Source organism: Sciurus vulgaris (assembly GCF_902686455.1).
Source record: "Sciurus vulgaris genome assembly, chromosome: 4".
NCBI lineage: Eukaryota > Metazoa > Chordata > Mammalia > Rodentia > Sciuridae > Sciurus > Sciurus vulgaris.
This window is the reverse complement of record NC_136464.1, coordinates 29,678,028-29,695,913: the sequence shown is the minus strand read 5'-3', so window position 1 is coordinate 29,695,913 and position 17,886 is coordinate 29,678,028. Positions and strand designations below refer to the sequence as shown.

The window sequence follows — 17,886 nt, the reverse complement described above, 5'->3', positions numbered from 1 at the left end:
ATATATGTACACATAAAGATGTTGGACATAAAAGGTAGCATATTCCGCACATTATTCTGCACTTTGATATTTTTCTGCTATTTCTTTAGAGACTCATTCATATCACAAATACATTAGATCCATTCTTTTTTCTTGCAGCATAGTATTCCTTTACATAGTGGTATCATAATGTATTACAAGTTTCTTAAGGATGGACATTTGTATCTTAACAAGGAATTGAACTTAAATAATTTGGAAATTTTTACAATAGGAAACGTCAGCTAGAGTTAAGAACAAACCGTAAAAGTTTTCACAGATCCAAAAGTAGTTTCCAGGATATCGTTTCACGAATGGGACAAACGCAAGTGGCAGCAAGACAAGAGAGACACTGGGAAAATTCCTGGGCCAATAGGAAAATGGTGAGGGCGGCAGGGAATTACTGCCAGGTAGGAAGGAGTTCGTCTTACTCTTGAGTTAAAGGCCAAGCTCCAAGCCCCAGGCTGCCGCTCAGACATACCGAAGTGTGTCCAGGCTATGCATGGTGCGCTGGTGCGAGGCCTTCTCCAGCCTCCCGAGGAGATCCCCCTCCCAGGCGGCTTCTGAACCCCCACAGCCTCCGGCCCACGCGCGCAGAGGCAGCACACGTGGTGACCTGCCTGGGGCCGGGTTCCCAGCTCCAGCTCCTCCTCCCTCCAGCTCTCGCTCGGCTTCTGCAGTATCACGTGCAGCCGCGCCGGGTGCAGGATGGCGGCGGCGGCGGCGGCAGCAGCAGCAGCAGCGGTGGGTGTCAGGCTCCGGGACTGCTGCAGCCGGGGCGCTGTACTCCTGCTTTTCTTTTCCCTGTCTCCGAGGCCCCCGGCCGCCGCCGCATGGCTGCTTGGTCTGAGGCCTGAGGACACTGCTGGAGGCCGCGTGTCCCTGGAGGGGGGTACCCTGCGCGCTGCCGAAGGCACCAGCTTCCTCCTGCGCGTCTATTTCCAGCCTGGGCCCGCGGTCCCCGCCGCGCCGGTGCCCGCACCCACCCTTTCCCCCGGGGAGAACAGCACGAGCGATTGGGCCCCGCGGCTTGTGTTTATTGAGGAGCCCCCGAGCGGGAGCGGCGTAGCGCCCAGCGCAGTCCCCTCGCGTCCCCCGGGACCGCAGCGCTGCCGCGAGCAGAGCGACTGGGCATCAGATGTGGAAGTCTTGGGGCCCCTGCGCCCCGGGGGCGTGGCGGGCTCGGCCCTGGTCCAGGTGCGGGTGCGAGAGCTGCGCAAGGGCGAGGCAGAGCGGGGCGGCGCGGGCGGTGGCGGGAAGCTTTTCTCGCTGTGCGCCTGGGACGGGCGCGCTTGGCACCACCACGGCGCCGCCGGCGGCTTCCTGCTGCGCGTCCGCCCGCGGCTCTATGGCCCTGGTGGGGACCTGCTGCCGCCCGCTTGGCTGCGGGCGCTCGGGGCGCTCCTGCTGCTGGCCCTGTCCGCCCTGTTCAGCGGCCTGCGCCTGAGCCTGCTCTCGCTGGACCCGGTGGAGTTACGGGTGCTGCGGAACAGTGGCTCGGCCGCCGAGCAGGAGCAGGCGCGCCGCGTGCAGGCCGTGCGCGGCAGGGGGACCCATCTGCTCTGCACCCTGCTCCTGGGCCAAGCCGGAGCCAACGCTGCCCTGGCCGGTTGGCTGTACGCCTCGCTGCCGCCGGGCATCGGGGGGACGGGGGAGGACTACAGCGAGGCGGGGATTCACTTCCCATGGCTGCCGGCGCTTGTGTGCACCGGCGCGGTGTTCCTGGGAGCCGAGATCTGCCCCTACTCGGTGTGTTCGCGGCATGGACTGGCCATCGCCTCGCACAGCGTGTGCCTGACCCGACTCCTGATGGCGGCCGCCTTCCCGGTGTGCTACCCGTTGGGCCGCCTGCTGGACTGGGCCCTGCGCCAGGAGATCAGCACCTTCTACACGCGGGAGAAACTGCTGGAGACGCTGCGGGCAGCGGACCCCTACAGCGACCTGGTGAAAGAGGAACTCAACATCATCCAGGGAGCCCTGGAGTTGCGCACCAAAGTGGTGGAGGAGGTCTTGACCCCCCTCGGGGACTGTTTCATGCTGCGCTCGGACGCGGTGCTCGACTTCGCCACTGTCTCGGAGATACTTCGCAGTGGCTACACTCGCATCCCGGTGTACGAGGGCGACCAGCGCCACAATATTGTGGACATTCTGTTTGTCAAGGACTTGGCCTTCGTGGACCCCGACGACTGCACCCCACTTCTCACTGTCACCCGCTTCTACAACAGGCCCCTGCACTGCGTCTTCAATGATACACGGCTGGACACGGTACTGGAGGAGTTTAAGAAGGGTGAGCAGTAATTTCTCTCCTCCCCTAACCCCTCTCCCCTTCAAAGGTATTGCCGTTTCATAATCATGAAAGGCTTCAAGTACTCAAAGCTATTTCTCCGCAATAGTGCCCCAGACTCAAGGTAGGCCGTACCTCAAGCCTCCCTGGCTGTTTGCATCTCATTCGTCCCCATCTTCCTTGCAGCCGACTGAGCCCCAGATGTCTTCCCCTCTACTGGGCTCTCCAGGTGCACCATATTCCTCATTCATTCCATTACACCAATATTTTCCAGGGCCTACCGAATGCCAAGGTATTGTGTACATTAAACTTGGCATAGCCTTTGGAGGTCACTGCATCGCTTCCCACCCAAGACAGGGGCACATCTACAAGTTCCTATAGCAAACGGACTTTGCATTAAACTCCCCTCAGCACTAGACGCTCAACTAACTATTGCTGGACAGCTCCCGTTGCTGACAAGGTCTTCCTTACACGGAGCAGAAATGTATGCCTCTAAAGCCTCCTAGTTATGCCTTTTGAGGAGGGTAGAGTAAGCCCCAGGCACTTTAGACGTTCTTCCCCATATTTAATTTAGCGTCTACCGATAATTGAACACAAACAATACTTGGGTTGGGATTAGATGTTGGCTAAAGCAGTGGAGTTCTTATACTTCTGGGAACTCCAGTCCCATGAAACAGAGTAGATCCGAACTTGAGGAAATATTCTGCTGAGAGGAGACCTTAGAAAATTGCATTCCCAAATGAGAGGGGTTTCCTTCAGCACAGCCTCCATTCCTCCCTCACCCCTTAAGCTTAAGCTTGGTGTCAAAATGAGCTATGTTGATTTCATGTCTGGTGTTTGTCTTTGGAAACTGCTGTCTGAGGCTGAGTACCTATTCACTCAAGAGACCTCAACCTGGATCCTTAGTCAGTCCCCTGGGCATTATGTTTGCCTCCCCAACCCACCCCACCCCCCAATTCACCAGATTTGGCCCAGAAGAGCCCCTGGTTGTTTTTGAAAATCAAATCTACTTCCAAGATTGACCATTAAGAGCATATCAGCCTATCTCACAGACCCTGAAAACAATTCCAGCCATGGTTTAGGACCAGTCACGTGGTTAGAATAAATTTAGAATTTTCCAGAATAACTATTTTGAAGGGCACACTCATTTGTAGTACTTACTAAAAAGAAACAAATGAAAGTCAATCCCCTGACTTCAGAATCAGACTTCAAGTATAGCTTCCCCGTGGCTAGCAGGCCTCTCACCTGATTGCGTTTTTTATACTTTTTGTTTGTCAAAAATTCAACCCCATTACCTTATCATCACAGGTATATTCCCTAGGACTTTTGAGTACAAAGAAAAACCTAGGGTCTTCCTCTGGCCACAGTATTTTGAAATCATGTTCAATATCAAAACATAGCCTGGGGAGAGGAAAAAAAATCTAAAACCTATTTTTAGTCTCAGATTTGGTGAGAGAAGAGCCCTCGACTTTGTGCTGTTTTCAGAAGGGGAGGGAAATGTGAACATGGCAGCACTGTTCGCCCAGTCTGGGCTGCTGTCTCCCTTCCCTCCATCTGCCTTCCTGAATCCTTGCACTGCTCGTTCCCACTATGCTCTGTGGTTCATCAGTCCTCTCATAGAACTGTGCTTGCATTTTGTATTTCCTGCAGAAGTAGGGTCTTGAAACTGGGCATAAAAGCTATGGAAGAAAATCTGTATCCGTTTACTAGAGCTGCCATAACAAAATGCCGCAGAATGGGTGGCTGGAACAACAGAAATTTGTTTTCTCACAGTTCTGGAGCCTGGAAGTCCAAGATCAAGGTGTCGGTATGCTCCATTTCTCCTGAGGCCTCTCTCCTTGGTTTGCACATGGCCGGCCACCTTCTTAATGTAACTTTGACATGGTCTTTCCTCTGTTTACTGCATCCTTCTTATCTCCTTGTGTGTCTGAGTTTACTCTTCTAACTTGGACAATATTCAGATTAGACTAGGGCCCAATCTAATGTCCTCATCTTAACATAATCACTACTTGCATGTGATAGGTAAGACTGCAGTTAAAGTACTGCCAGAAGACATTCTTCAATGAAATTCTTGTGAACTCATTGATTCATTCAGTTAGCATTAATTGAGCATCTATACGGTTTTACACAACAATGGAGACAAGACTGTTAGTAAGTTAACAGTCTGTGGAACTTACAATGATACTAAGAATCATCTTTATAAGCAGGAGTTGTCTTATTAACCCTGCATCCCCAGCACATTAGTAATCTGTTCAAAAAGGTTCACATTGATCTGAAATGAGTCCCTGTGCAGAACTTCTGAATCTGGTGAAACAGGCTTATTCGTGTTCTATTAGTACTCTGTCGTGAGGTAGACCAGTGTAGAGAAACAGTCTGTTACAGTGAACGCCAGGCCAAGGAAGACACTTCCGCATCCTTACAGAGCCCTGCCACTTCCTCAGTGTGGTCTGTGAACCAGCATGAGTCTCACTGGGAACTTATTAGAAATGCAGAACTTCATGCCCCACCCTAAAGCAATTGAATGAAAGTCTGCATTTTAACAAGCCCTGCGGAGGCTCATGTGCCTATTAAAATTTGAGGAGCATTCCGTTCAGAGTTCAGAAAACCTTTATTAATAGTGCTTGGTAGATCTACTTAGGATGGAAGACAAGGAGTAATTAACAAAGTTGTTTCAGGTTCCAGGCTACATAATACAGTGATGGATTTCTATTAAGTTATGTTTGCACCATAGATTAGGAGAGGAAAACTGAATTGAACTGTTTTTCTTTTCCTTTAAAAATAACTTTTTAAGTAAGCCTTTAATAGCTCTTTCATTCACTTATGTCCTTGCATCTCAGTAACTTAACCACCTATATAGACCCTTAGGAGGCAGGAGAGGAAAATGATTATATTAATAGGAGCAACAGTTACCATTAATTGAGCGACCGCTCTGCCAGGCACCATGCCAAGCCTTTTGCATACTCAGAACAACTCTCCTGGGCAGGTATTATTAACTCCATTTTACAGATGAAGAAACTAAAGCTCAGATCAATAATGTGACTTGTTCAGCTTTCTGTAACTATCACAATTCAATGGTGATTGACCTAGGTGTATAAAGCCCTCGTATCTGTTCTTTTTTTCCTGACTACTCCAGTCTTGTTCCTCCAACCTGGAATCCCTGCTACCCACAGGGTTCAGCTGACCTTCTTGCCTTCTTGCTTTCCACGGCTGATTCACCTTTGGTTTCTGTGGATTAGAAATGTAGTTCCAGCAACTTGGGAGGCCAAGCCAGGATGAGACAGGAGGATCACAGGTTCCATGTCAGTCTCAGCAATTTAGCAAGACCCTGCCTTCTTAAAAAGGACCTGGGATGTAGCCTAGTGGTAAAACACCCTTGGATTCAATACCCAGTACCAAATAGTTTAGTAAAATTACAATAATTGCTAACATGCATATTGCACTTTACAAAGTATTTCTATCTACCTTTTCTTGTCTGATCCTTAAAATAACAGATGACCCTAAGACCCAGAAGGGTTATTTGGCCTGCCTGAGATAATCGCCCAGCCTGTATATTCCAAGAACCAGATTCCAAACAAGATCACATGACTCCACATCTCTTTGTTCATATGTGATTTTTTTCTTTCTACTTCTTGAGAGTTGTAAGTCTTTAGAAATAGGGAAAAGGAACTTGGCCTTTCAAGTTGGCATGCTAGCTTTACAAAAGGGAACTGTATTTCTCTGCCACAGGACTATGAGTTCCTTGAGGGCAGAGAATGAATCATTTTAGTTTGTATTCTTAGGACAAGCACAGGGGCCACCATGGTGAGGGCTATAATTATAAACATATTTATTGAACAGCTAACTTCTATATTTCTGTTTGAGTGAGATAAGCCCTACATACAAAATTAGTGTTGTTTCATTGACCACAACAAATATCTCCACCTCCTCTTCCAAGGTTTCTATCTATGTCTGTTGTGTTATTGTCCCTTCACCTCCCTGGGTTAGAAACCTTCCCTTCACCACCCACCCTCATCCTATTAATCATGTCTTTCTGCTGGAGCTGCCATAACCAAACACCATGGACTGGGTGGCTTAAACAACAGAAATGTATTTTCTCACAGTTTAAAGACTAGAAGTCACAGATCGAGGTTCTAGATAAATCAGTTTCTGGTGAGGGCTTTCTTCCTGGCTTGCAGATGACTTCCTCCTCTCTGTGTCCTCACATGGCCTTCCCTCCCAGCATGTGCAGACAGCAAGAGAGCCCTGGGTCTCTCTTCTTAGAAAGAAACCCAGCCTGTTGGATTAGGGCCCACCCTTATTACCTCATTTAACCTTGATTGCTTCCTTACAGGCTCCCCTGGGGGTTAGGCCTTCAACATATGAATTGTTGGGAACCCAAGCTTTCACTCCATAATAGCCACCAAAGTCCAGTCATTCAAACCATAGCAATCATCAGTATTGCATCCAAACCATCTCTGGAACCTATACATAATTTAGTCCACTATTTCTCCCGCTTGGATTATTCATTAATTTTATTCAACAAATAGTTACAGTGTACCTACTGTGTAAGCACAGTGGAAGAGACACTAGTCCCTGTCTGCCTAGAGGTTTCATTCTAATACAAAAAGAAGTAAATAAACAAATGGGATGGTGAATAAGAGCATAAGTTTTTGTTCCAGATTACCTGGGTTGAGACTGGTCTTGAGCAAATTAATTAACTCTATGTGTATCTTATAAAATGAAGATTGTAAGAGTAATTACTCATATGGTCGTTTGAAATATTAAAGACTATCACATTAGAATGCTTAGTTAGTACTTGTCATCTTATAAGTGCTAAGTAGATGTTAGCCATGATTATTAAATATAAATACAAATTTATTACTCATTTGTGCAAATGCCTCCTAAGAAGGCATACTTCTTCATATCTTCATCTCCCTTAAATCCATCCTCTCCAGTCTCATTAATGACATCCCCACTTAAAACCCTTGTGCAACTTCTGCCACCAGCAGAATAAGGTTAAGCTGGGAACGAGGCTGACAATGCCTTCATGACCTGCTGCTGCCTGCCCACCCCCAGTGCCCCACTCCTGTCACAGCGTAAGGCTCTGGAAACCCTGAACTCTGCAGCTGCACAGTGCTGTTTCCTTGTCTTTGTCCCTTGACTCATGCTGTAATGTCAGGGACATGCTTTGCCTGATTAATCCTTCTCCAGCTCCTCCTTTAACACTCAGCTCAGGGACACTTCTCCCAGAGACCCCGGTTTGGGCCAACCCTTTTTTCCATGTATGTTTTATCTGTTATTGAACTAACAAGCTGTTCTATCAGTTTACTTAGAAGTGCCCCCTCCCCTTGTAATGAGCATCTGCAGGACAAGACAGTCCTATCTATCTTTGTAGTTCCAACACTTAATGAATATGACACTTAGTGCATTTTCAAGAAACAATGAACAGCTAACTGAAGGAGTTAAACTGTAATATCATGGAAGGGATCTGCAGAGGTCCAGCAAATGAATCATTGATTATCTCCAGTCCAATCGTTTTGGACTATGCAGCAGGACAAATCAAACTTTAAATGTTAGAGGAAAAGTGCTGCATGTATTATTTCTCTGCCTCTTCAAGTACATTCATTTATTGTATCAGTTCTTTTTTGTGTGTGTTCAAAGCATTGTGCTTAGAGTTGAGCATATGAAACAAACAAACAAACAAGAAACCTGCTCCCCTAAAACCTGGAGCCAAGGAAAGGTTAGTATTGCCCTTTAGAAATCTAGAAGACAGGCAGGACTCACCTTTCTCCATGACTTCCGATGGCATTGCAATTCACAATCTCAATGTTTGAGTCTGTGGGTAAGACAGACCTGTACCTACACCATTAAAAGAGAAGTGCTGTAAAAGAAATGTAAAATGCAGTGAGAATGTGGAGGACTGAGTAACTATGTTTGGGTGGCATATTTTGCTTTTATAAAATTTTTTGCTGCAGTGTATAAGTTCCTATATTTCATATAGAAAAATTTTAAATATAGAATGGTAGAGAAAAGAAGTGTAATCATACCACTATCATGAAATAATAACTTAATATTTTATTGTATTAAAAATATATTGCACATAACAACAACCTTAATCAAATTCTTAAAAAGGAAGTAAAGGGAAAACCCATGATCCACAAATCAAATGGCCATTCTAACCTCTAGAGTAATTATCTTGTACATTGGTGTTATTTTCACTATGGTTTCCTCAGGGTTGAGCTCTATAATTGGAGAAACCTAAATTTTAAAATGGAACCTTTGGGATTTATTGTACTTCTAAAATTTACTCCTCTAGTAGATTATTTTTAGGAGAAAACTAGCCCTGTATAGACAACAGGGGAAAGGAATAAGGCTCTTTTCTGAAGTCAAAGGAACTGGTAGGTAATTCAGATAACCTAGCTCTGCTGAGTTAGTAACATCGTCTTCCCAAACTAAAGACAGCTCAACCTCCATGTGCTAGGTTGCTCTTCCCGTAGACTAGCATGGCTGAAAAATGGCCCATAACAGTTTCCATACTCAGCCTTTGCTCATTTATTGATTCATTCAGATATTTTTAAACTCTACGTTGGACCAGGTACTGACCTGGGCCTGGAAATACAGTAGTCAGCCAGCCAGACATTGTTCAGCCATTTTGGTGCTGAAAGGTACCCTCTTCCCATCTTGGATCTTCCTGTAAGGGATCTGTTGCCTAAAGTATATCAAACCAGCCAGTAAGTGCTCCTGGCCCAGATGCACACTGTCACCTCTCCAATGAAGAATATGGTTGAAAAAGTCGGTGTTTTATTGTATACCCCAAAATCTGTTGTGATCTATTTTCACAGGAAGAAGAATCATTCCATTGTTCAATTCTGTAAAAACCTGTCAAAATATTAGTTCTATCTTCTCTGTCTTCCATAAAGGAAAATTAAGTTACTTTTACTTAAAGTTACATTTCACTAGTAAATTTAGATGTAATGTGCCTTAAAGTATGTGAAACATTGCTAAATAATTAGTAAGATTTAGGAATGAACATTTACTTTCTAAACAGTAGGGTAAACTGTAGACAAAGTGTGGTCTATCATGTACAGGGAGAAAACAAAAGATAAAATAATTATACAAGATGGCAAAATCATAAGTTTACTTCTCTTTAAAATTGTTCATTATGATTGTTATAATGTTGTTATGTAATATCCTTCCCCCAACCCAGCCTGGCAAAAGAAATGCTAGATAACAATAGAATCTGAGCTGAAAGAGGCATAAAAACCTCAAAGGAAAAAAATATGTCACTCAAGCTTTCTTTTTTTTAGATTTAGATTTCTTTTCCAGGCACACCATCCTTCATTGCCAGACTTTCTTTTTATCTAATCTAAATCCTGCAAGCTGCAGTTAAATTCTGTTTCCTCTTTTTATCATCTTTCCTGACTTCCATTTTATTTGAAAAGTACTGTAGGTCACCTCGTTTGCATGTTTTAACCACCACATATCTTTGACTGTGTTTCTAGCTTCCTTAAAGCACTTGGGTTTTTCTGGGGGAGGGTCTGTGAGCATTCCAGCTTTCCTAAGCTGGATTACCTCTAGGCTGCTGTTTGGGGACATCTGAACCTCCAACAACTCTCAGTGCTCTTTCTTTTCTGTTGCATGTTTCTTTCTAATTTGAGATCCTTTTCCATTTTCCCCTGCCTCCCTCCCATCCTCATCCTCCCTTTCTTTCCTTCTTTCCTTCTTTCTGTGTACCGACAGGGCAGTATTCTATGTCAGGCCTGTGCTCAGCACTGGAGATACAATGTGGACCAGACAGACATCCCTCCCTGCCTTCTTGGGGCTTGCAGTCTAGGAGGGAGAGAGTCACTAACCAACAAACTGTGATAAGTGATTTGAAGAAAGCAGATGGGGCTCTGAGCATAATGGGGGTGCTGACCTGACTTGTGGGTGAGGATAGAGTCCCCCTCCCCAAGTCTGAACTCCGAAGGGTGGTGAGAAGGAGTTCATCAGAGCAAGGGCTCTCTAGAAGAGAGCAGACATGCAAAGGATCTGGGGAAGGAAGGCCAGTGTGGGTGCCATGTGGGATTCCCGGACTGTGGTACATCCATTAGGGATAGTGCCCCACCACCAACCAAACTCACCTCTCCCCTCTGTGACTGTCAATGTCTGGGCAGTTCAGCTCAGTAACATTCACTGCACACCTGCTCTCAAGCACACAGACATGGATGTAAATGTGGGAACATGAAGGGAAGAGAGGCCCTGCTGGAATGGGTGATGCAGGATGGTCTGGGGTACAGGCAAGGGCAGCCAGAAAACAGCTGAGATGAAAAAGGAAAGGGGAAATAATTCCCTAGATGACCTAGGAAAACTTCTCTGAGGAAGCAGAATTTCAATTCGACCTTAAAAGGAGAGAGGGACCATGATCAGCAATTATGAAGGGAAAGAGCATTCCAGCTGAGGCAGGAGTCTAAGCTGGAAAAATAAAGGCAGAGCGGAGCCCACACTATATTTGAATGCTGGTAAAGCAATTATCATAATGCTGCCTTTCTTCCAGCAAAATGGGGAACTAAGCAGAATGAAGTATTTGTCAAACATAATTCTTATTCCCTTTGAATGCCAAAGCAGTATATTTTAACCATTTTTAGTGGTGCTATTTCTAGAATGTTTTATACCCATTCCTGCTTTTCTTAATAAAAGACCTTAAATATAACTTCATCTTTTCTTAATGATGCAGGATCATGATCATAAGAATGCAGTTATTTTATGCTGTACTGTAAAGCAGTTCTCTGTCCACTTTAAAAATTTTTCTGTCCTCTATCAGTTGTTCTCTCTGCATTGTCCTTAGGCAAATTCTTGCCCCACTGTACTCCTCAGTGACTACTTTCTGTGTCTGTCTCACTTATAGCTTCTATTTTACTGTTGAGAATCATGTGCCTGGTATACAGTAAGCTTCAATAAATGGTGATTGAATAAATAATAAGTTAGGCTTTGACTGGGAGCCTAAGGTATGACATTGATGGAGAAACCTGGACAGTTCCTTCTGGGACCAGATTCAAAGCTAGGCAGAGTCAGACCTCCAGATAATGGGTCGTTAGTCTGCTATTTTTGCAATGTTGCTTAGCAAACCAGACTTCCAACTGGCTTAGATTCTAGTGACTAACAACTATATTTTCATACCCTAGTGATGTTGGTTACCATGGTTCTCTGGATGACACAGTTGGCTTTTTATAATTGCCTTTTTAGTAGTTCAAGAATCTTTTTCTTTTTTTTTTTTCTTTTTTTTCTTTTTTTTTTTTTTTTTTTTGGTGATAAAGGTGTCAGTTACTCCATTTCCGAAAAAGTAAAGCAAGACAGTGACAGCAAAGTGCAGCTCTTTTGTATTTTATTTTTAACCAGTTTTGTTTTTCCAAATCAGAGTGGGTTGGTAGGATAATATTTTTGTGTTTCTCTTCTTGATTTGGTAGAAAAAGGTCATATAGATTAAAAAAAAAAAAAAAAAAAAAAAAAAAAAAAACCTAGAATGTGTTAGGTTAGCTTTATCTCATCTTGTTCCAGTGGATTTCTTCAATAAACACAAAGAGGTACTGTTAAAATTCTAGTGTGTGATATATCACACACCAAAAACCACCCTATAAAGCCAAACTGTTTTTATAGCCTGGGACTATTTAGACTTATAAAAGTATAGAACTTTGGAACCAGAAAAGAAACTTTGGAAAGCATCTGGTCCCAATCTTTACTTTTAAAGAAAAGGAAACTGAGGCCCAGAAAAGATGAATAATCAAAACAGCAATGATTTTCCCTCATAGTCACAAAGCCCTTACCTTTGCAAAGATCTTTTCAAAAGAGTAATTCATTTTGTGCTCAGTGTGACTGCAAGAACAGCATTTTCGCCCCCATTTTCTATGTGAGACACCTGGGATCCAGACTCAAGTGTCCTGCTCACTGTTAGTCTGTCAAGGAGATGGAACCAGCACCACATCTGTGACCCGCTGCCTCAGTCCATGGAGACACAGACACAGACGGAGAGTCCTGGAGGCCTGGGCTCTGGCCCCAGCCCCTCTGTTTACTAGCTGTGTGACTAAGGCAGGTCCCTCTGTCACAGAGGCTGTTTTTATTTCTTCTTAAAAGGAGAATCATGATACTCTGTTTAAGTTCACCATGAAGGCTAAAGATAATTCTGGTATGGCACACTGCCATTTGCCTTGTACCTTCCTAGTTAAATCAATTATATCTAGTTAGTCGTCTGGTATAAGTTCTTTCTCTAATCCAGCCCATGGAAAACTCACAGTATATAAGAAGAAAATAAAATTGACGATGGATAGGGCCCAGGAGACCAAAATTGAGCTGTGGCAGGTTCCTTGTATTTCTTTGATATCATCAGTTAGAATTAGGTTTTCTCCCCAATCTCTCTATCCTTCCTCAGATAGCTCAGATAAATTTTTTAAAAAGACCATATAAATAAATACCATATCCTTATAAATAAAACCACTGAAAACTCCAAATAAAATAAAATAAAATATCAGTCTAAACAGGGGAAAGGTTGGATCTGAAAGCATAGGAAAGTGGGACTGTGATTCCTCTTGTCCTGCCCATTCAAAGTCCTTTTATTACTATAAACTCACTTGTGAGTGCTGTACACTCTGGGCATTTACAGCTCATTGCTGTTAGCACATCAGAGTGAGCAAACCTGAGATTTGGCCTGAAATGTGGAGTCCACATTGTGTTAGAAAAAGCACAGGCTATGGAGGCAGACCTGGGTTGCTCCCTTGCTCCATCACATACTGATGGTGGGCCTTGGACAAGTCACTTTATTTTTCTGAGTCTCGATTTCCTCATCTACATATTAGTAATATCAATCCCTGTTCTCCAGAGATGGTATGCAGGCCAGAGGTAATATAGGTATTTGCAATCATCCCTTTGGCAAAAACTGGAAAATGGAATGAATCTTGACCCATGTTCTCAGAAGTCAGGTTGGTTTAGGTAAAAAACCATGCGGAACGTTGGAGAAGGTGTAGGCTATCTTGACTGGAAATGAGAACCTTCAAAAGGGTGGGATTTGAGATCATCTTGGCTATTATGTTAGTCAGCTTTTCATCACTGTGACAGAACTACCTGATAAGAATGACTTAAAGGAGGAAAGATTTCTTTTGGTTCGTGCTTTCTGGAGTTTCAGTCCATGGTTGCTGGCTCTGCTGCGGTGGGCCTGTGGTGAGGCAGAGCATCGTGGCAGAGGCAGTGTGGAGGAGCAGAGCTTCTCACTTCATGGCAGCCAGGAAGCCAAAAAAGGGAGAGAGGGGCTGGAGACAAGATATACCCTTCTAGGGCTTGCCTTCCATGACCTACTTTCTTCAACTAGACCTCACCTCCTACAGTTTCTACCACCTCTCAATAATATCATCAGATTATTAATCCATCAATGGGTTAATCCATCGATGATGTCAGAGCCCTCGATCTCCCAGTACTTTCCAAGAATCCCACCTCTGAACACTGATGCATTGGGAACCAAGTCTTCAACACATGAGCCCTTGGAGGACATTCCAGATCTAAATCATAATCCTACCCTCATACAGTATTCCTAAACTCCCTTAGCTATAGTACCATTCTTCTAGTTATTCAGGTCAAAACTTCTCTTTTCTCTTTCACCCCCTTTCCAGCCCCTCATGTAGGCTCTGCTTTTAAACATGGCTAGAGAATCTGACATCTCTCCACCACCCCTGCAGCCATCTCAGTCCAAGTCACCCGTTACCTCACATTTGGATTATTGCCAGAGCTATATCTAGCAGATCTCCCTGCTTCCACTTCTGCCTACTTTGTGTTTATTTTTAACACAGAACCTAAAGAGTTTCTTTTAAAACATAAGTCAGACCATGTCACCTTTTTTTTTTTTGCAAGAAAAAATAAAAACACAAAATCCACAGTGATTTTTTTCTGTCACAGTAAGAACCAAGACCCTTACAAAGACCTCCTGTACTCTGTTACATCTGTACCTGCCTGTCCTTCACATTCTTGACCATGATACCCACCACTGTCCTCTCCCACTCCTTGCCCTTCCATAAACATATCAGTTACACTCTGAACTTGGGACCTTTGCATCTTGTACTACAAGAATCTATGGGGCTCCCTATATCAGCAACTTTAGATCTTTATTCAAACATCACCTTTTCTAAGAGTTTGTCCTTGGTCTCCGGTACACCCAAGATGATCTCATATATTCCCTCATTCCCACATACTCTTTCATTGCTCTTCCCTGCTTCACTTTCTCCTTAGCACAGGATATTCATCCTACATGTTTATCTGGTTTATCATCTGTCACCCCCACTTGCAAAAGTATAAGTTGAAGGAGAAAAATTGTCTTACCTATTGTGTTCATGGTTGCATTTTTAGTACCTCAAAGAGTATTGGGCATGTGTTAGGCATCTGATAAATGCTTACTGAGAGAGTGAGGGAAGAAGAAGTGGGAAAATGTAGGGATTTTTTGTAAAATAAAAGCATAAGGAAAGAAGGTACAAGATGACTCCTGTGTTCTGATTGGGGTCAGATAGAAGGTTGGTGGTGCCATTTACTGTAGTGAAGAAGAAAAAGAGTAGAGATAGTGAGTCTCAAATATCAGGTCCTAGTTGGGTAAGTGATTTTGACAAGATAAGGGGACAGCTCAGGCAGATGTCTAAAATAGGATGGGAGTTCAAAATAGACACTGATGTTGAGCTGGAAATCTAGTCCTTAGGGGAAGGGTGATGATGTCATTTAAAGTGATGGGCTGTGCTGAGAGTTTTAATCAAGAGAAAGAGAGAAGAGCAGAGAATCAGGGACTGGAGCAGAGGTTCTTACTGCAGCAGCTCATTGAAATCACCTAAAGTTTTGAACACCTCATACCAATGCACCCACCAAATCTAGATCAATGAGATCAGAATTTCTGTGGATAGGACATGGTTGTCAATAGGTTTTAAAGCTCCCCAGGTGATTCCAATGTGCAACCAGCATTGAGAGTCACTGAGCTAGAGTCTTTAATATATATTTATCTGTAAATGAGGATAAAACAAGGGAATCCACAATGCGAACAGAAAAGTAGCTGTCATAAGGATAGGAAGAAAATCAAGGTAGTTTAAACCAGTTCATCTCAATCTCAAATTTGCATCAGAATCATTTGGAAATCTTTATAAAATGCAGATTCTGGCCCAGGGAATTAGGTTGGAACCTGAACTGATGCATCTCTCAAAGCTCCCAGTGATGAGAATGCTTCTGGTCCAAGCACTTTGAGTAGCAAGTGTCAAGAGCAGTGCTTCTCAAATTTTAATGTGCATAAGAATCACCCAGAGAACTCAGTATTTCAGGCTGTCCATGACCTCCTCGCTCCCAAGATCCTGATTCAGTAGGTCAGAAATGGGGTCCCAAAACAAGTGCCCAGGTGGTGTTCATGCTGCTACTCCAAGGAACACACTTGGAGTGGTAGCAGGTCACAATATCCAAGGTAAGAAAGAAAAGGTACTAGTACTTTCTACCCAGTGAATAAAAGATGCTGCAGAGACACCAGAAGAGCATAGAAAAACCACTATACTTTATAAGGTAAAGGTCATAAGTGAGGTAGAAACCATCAAATGATTTCTGCTTTCCTCAGTTCTCTATTTCCAGGCAATATGCCCTCCTCCTTGCTTCTATATTTTACCTTGGAAACAATTACCTTACCAAAGTGCTGTGGCTATTTTTGAAAGCGAGAGGAATGAAATCAATTATTTGATTTTTTTTCCCAAGGCATAAGAAATATGCTAACAGCATCCTTCAGAGCTCTCTATGGGCTATGCCTAGCCCATCTAGAGCACATGAGGCTATATTTATTAAAGAGCCTTGAAGAATATTTCAACTTGTTCAAATACAATTTTAAATATAGTGTGATATTTCTGTCACTTCCTAACTTTCTGTATCTCTTAAACAGGATTTCCAACCTCCACAATATTAAAATTTGGGCCTAAACAAGTTCTTATTGGGGGATAGAGAGAGTGAGCTGTAATTATAGGATGGTTAGCCTCAACCTTGGTTTCAACCAACTACACACAGCCCTAAGTTGTGACAACCAAAATTGTCTACAGACACTGCCAAATGTTTCCTGGAGGGGCAAAATCACCCCTAGTTGAGAACTACTCTTTAAAAGCAATAGTAAAATGTAGTCACCCTTGGGCTGGGGTTGTAGCTCAATGGTAGAGTGCTTCCCTAGCATGCGTGAGGCACGGGGTTCAATTATCAGCACTGCATATACATAAATAAAAAATAAAGTTCTATTGACAACTAAAAAATCTTTTTTTTTTTAAATGTAGTCACCCCTCTAAGAAATCTGACTTATACTTTGGATATGTTGATGCTAGGTGGGGATGTGACAGAACCTTACATAGAGAGTTACCAGTAACCAGAACTAGGAACGCCCTTTGGATTCTTGGGGCAACAGAAGGAAAAAAACAAAAGAATAAGAACAAAACTAGTTTAACTTTGAGCAGTGGACAACTGAGAAATTTGGTTGACCTCAGATAGTCCGAGAGCCTAATAGTTCAGTACCACAGTGCAGGACCTCAAGCTTAGTATAAAAGTTACAGGAGACCCCTTCCCAAGCCCAGCATTCAAAGTTACCAACTACTTTCAGCCCCGTATCAACGAAAATACCATAACCACCCACATCATTTGGGAGAAAGCATTAATCACCTTGCCATGACAGCTGCCCTTTGTTCCAGACGTTTCTTTTCTATCTTTTTGTGAATATTTAACATCTTGTGAGCCTTAACCAGTGCACCTGAGAGACTAGGATTTACTAGATATCTCAGTACTTATTTCCCTTCCTCATAGATCATCAGATAAATAACTAAAATGACACAAAGCTTACCCATAAGCCAGTGGTTTTTAAACTTTAGGCTGCATCAAAACCACCTGTAAAACTTATTAAACCACAGACCACTGGGCTGCACCCCCAGAGACTCTGATTCACTTAGGTCTGGGATTGGGCCTGGGAATTTTCATTTCTAGCTAGTTCTTCAGTGATGCTGTTGCTGCTGGTCCAAGGACCACACTTTGAGAACCATTTCCATAAACCAGAATAATAGTTCTCAACTTCGGCTGTATATTAGAATTACCTAGGGGAACTTTTTAAACTACTCATGCCATGACCCCATCCCAAACCAATGAAATAGGAATTTCTGGGTGTGGGATTTAGTCAGTAAAATGTATTTAAAGCTACACATGTGATCCTATCGTACAGCCCAGCATTGAGAACCACTGAACTACATGAAATACATTCCAAAGCATTTGGAGTGCAGTCTTACCAGATGGTGCTGTTTAATAGAGGAAAGATGGATCAACATAAGTATCACTTAATCCTTGAGAGGTATGACTCAGACCCCTGGTGATTCCTTGAGGATTACTTCTCTAGCTCCAACTGAAACCAAACCTAACTCTATGTTCTAAGTAAGGCTCAAGCCATAGGTACCTATGCTCTATTTTGTGTCTCATTAGATGTGGGCAGCATTGGAGCTGGAGGTTGTAAATTAGAGAGTGGGAGGAAGTAGTCAAGGCTTGAGGGAAGCAAACCCTTAAGGGGGGTTAAGGAGTCCATAGCTGCTAAAAATCAGGAAAACCCAACTATCAGC

General features: G+C 43.6%; 1 protein-coding gene across 13 annotated transcripts in view; it reads left to right on the top strand.

The window, feature by feature from the left end:
* The first annotated feature begins 504 nt into the window (after positions 1–504).
* The window catches only part of CNNM1 (cyclin and CBS domain divalent metal cation transport mediator 1), a 56,535-nt gene continuing 39,153 nt past the window's right edge, over positions 505–17,886 (top strand). For all 13 annotated transcript variants that reach the window (XR_013763481.1, XM_079137824.1, XM_079137823.1 and 10 more), the window contains exon 1: positions 505–2,302. Coding sequence is in view for 12 of the 13 variants with exons in the window: in XM_079137824.1 (XP_078993950.1) it covers positions 724–2,302 (1,579 nt within the window). In the remaining variant the exon portion in view is untranslated. The remainder of the gene's footprint in view (positions 2,303–17,886) is intronic.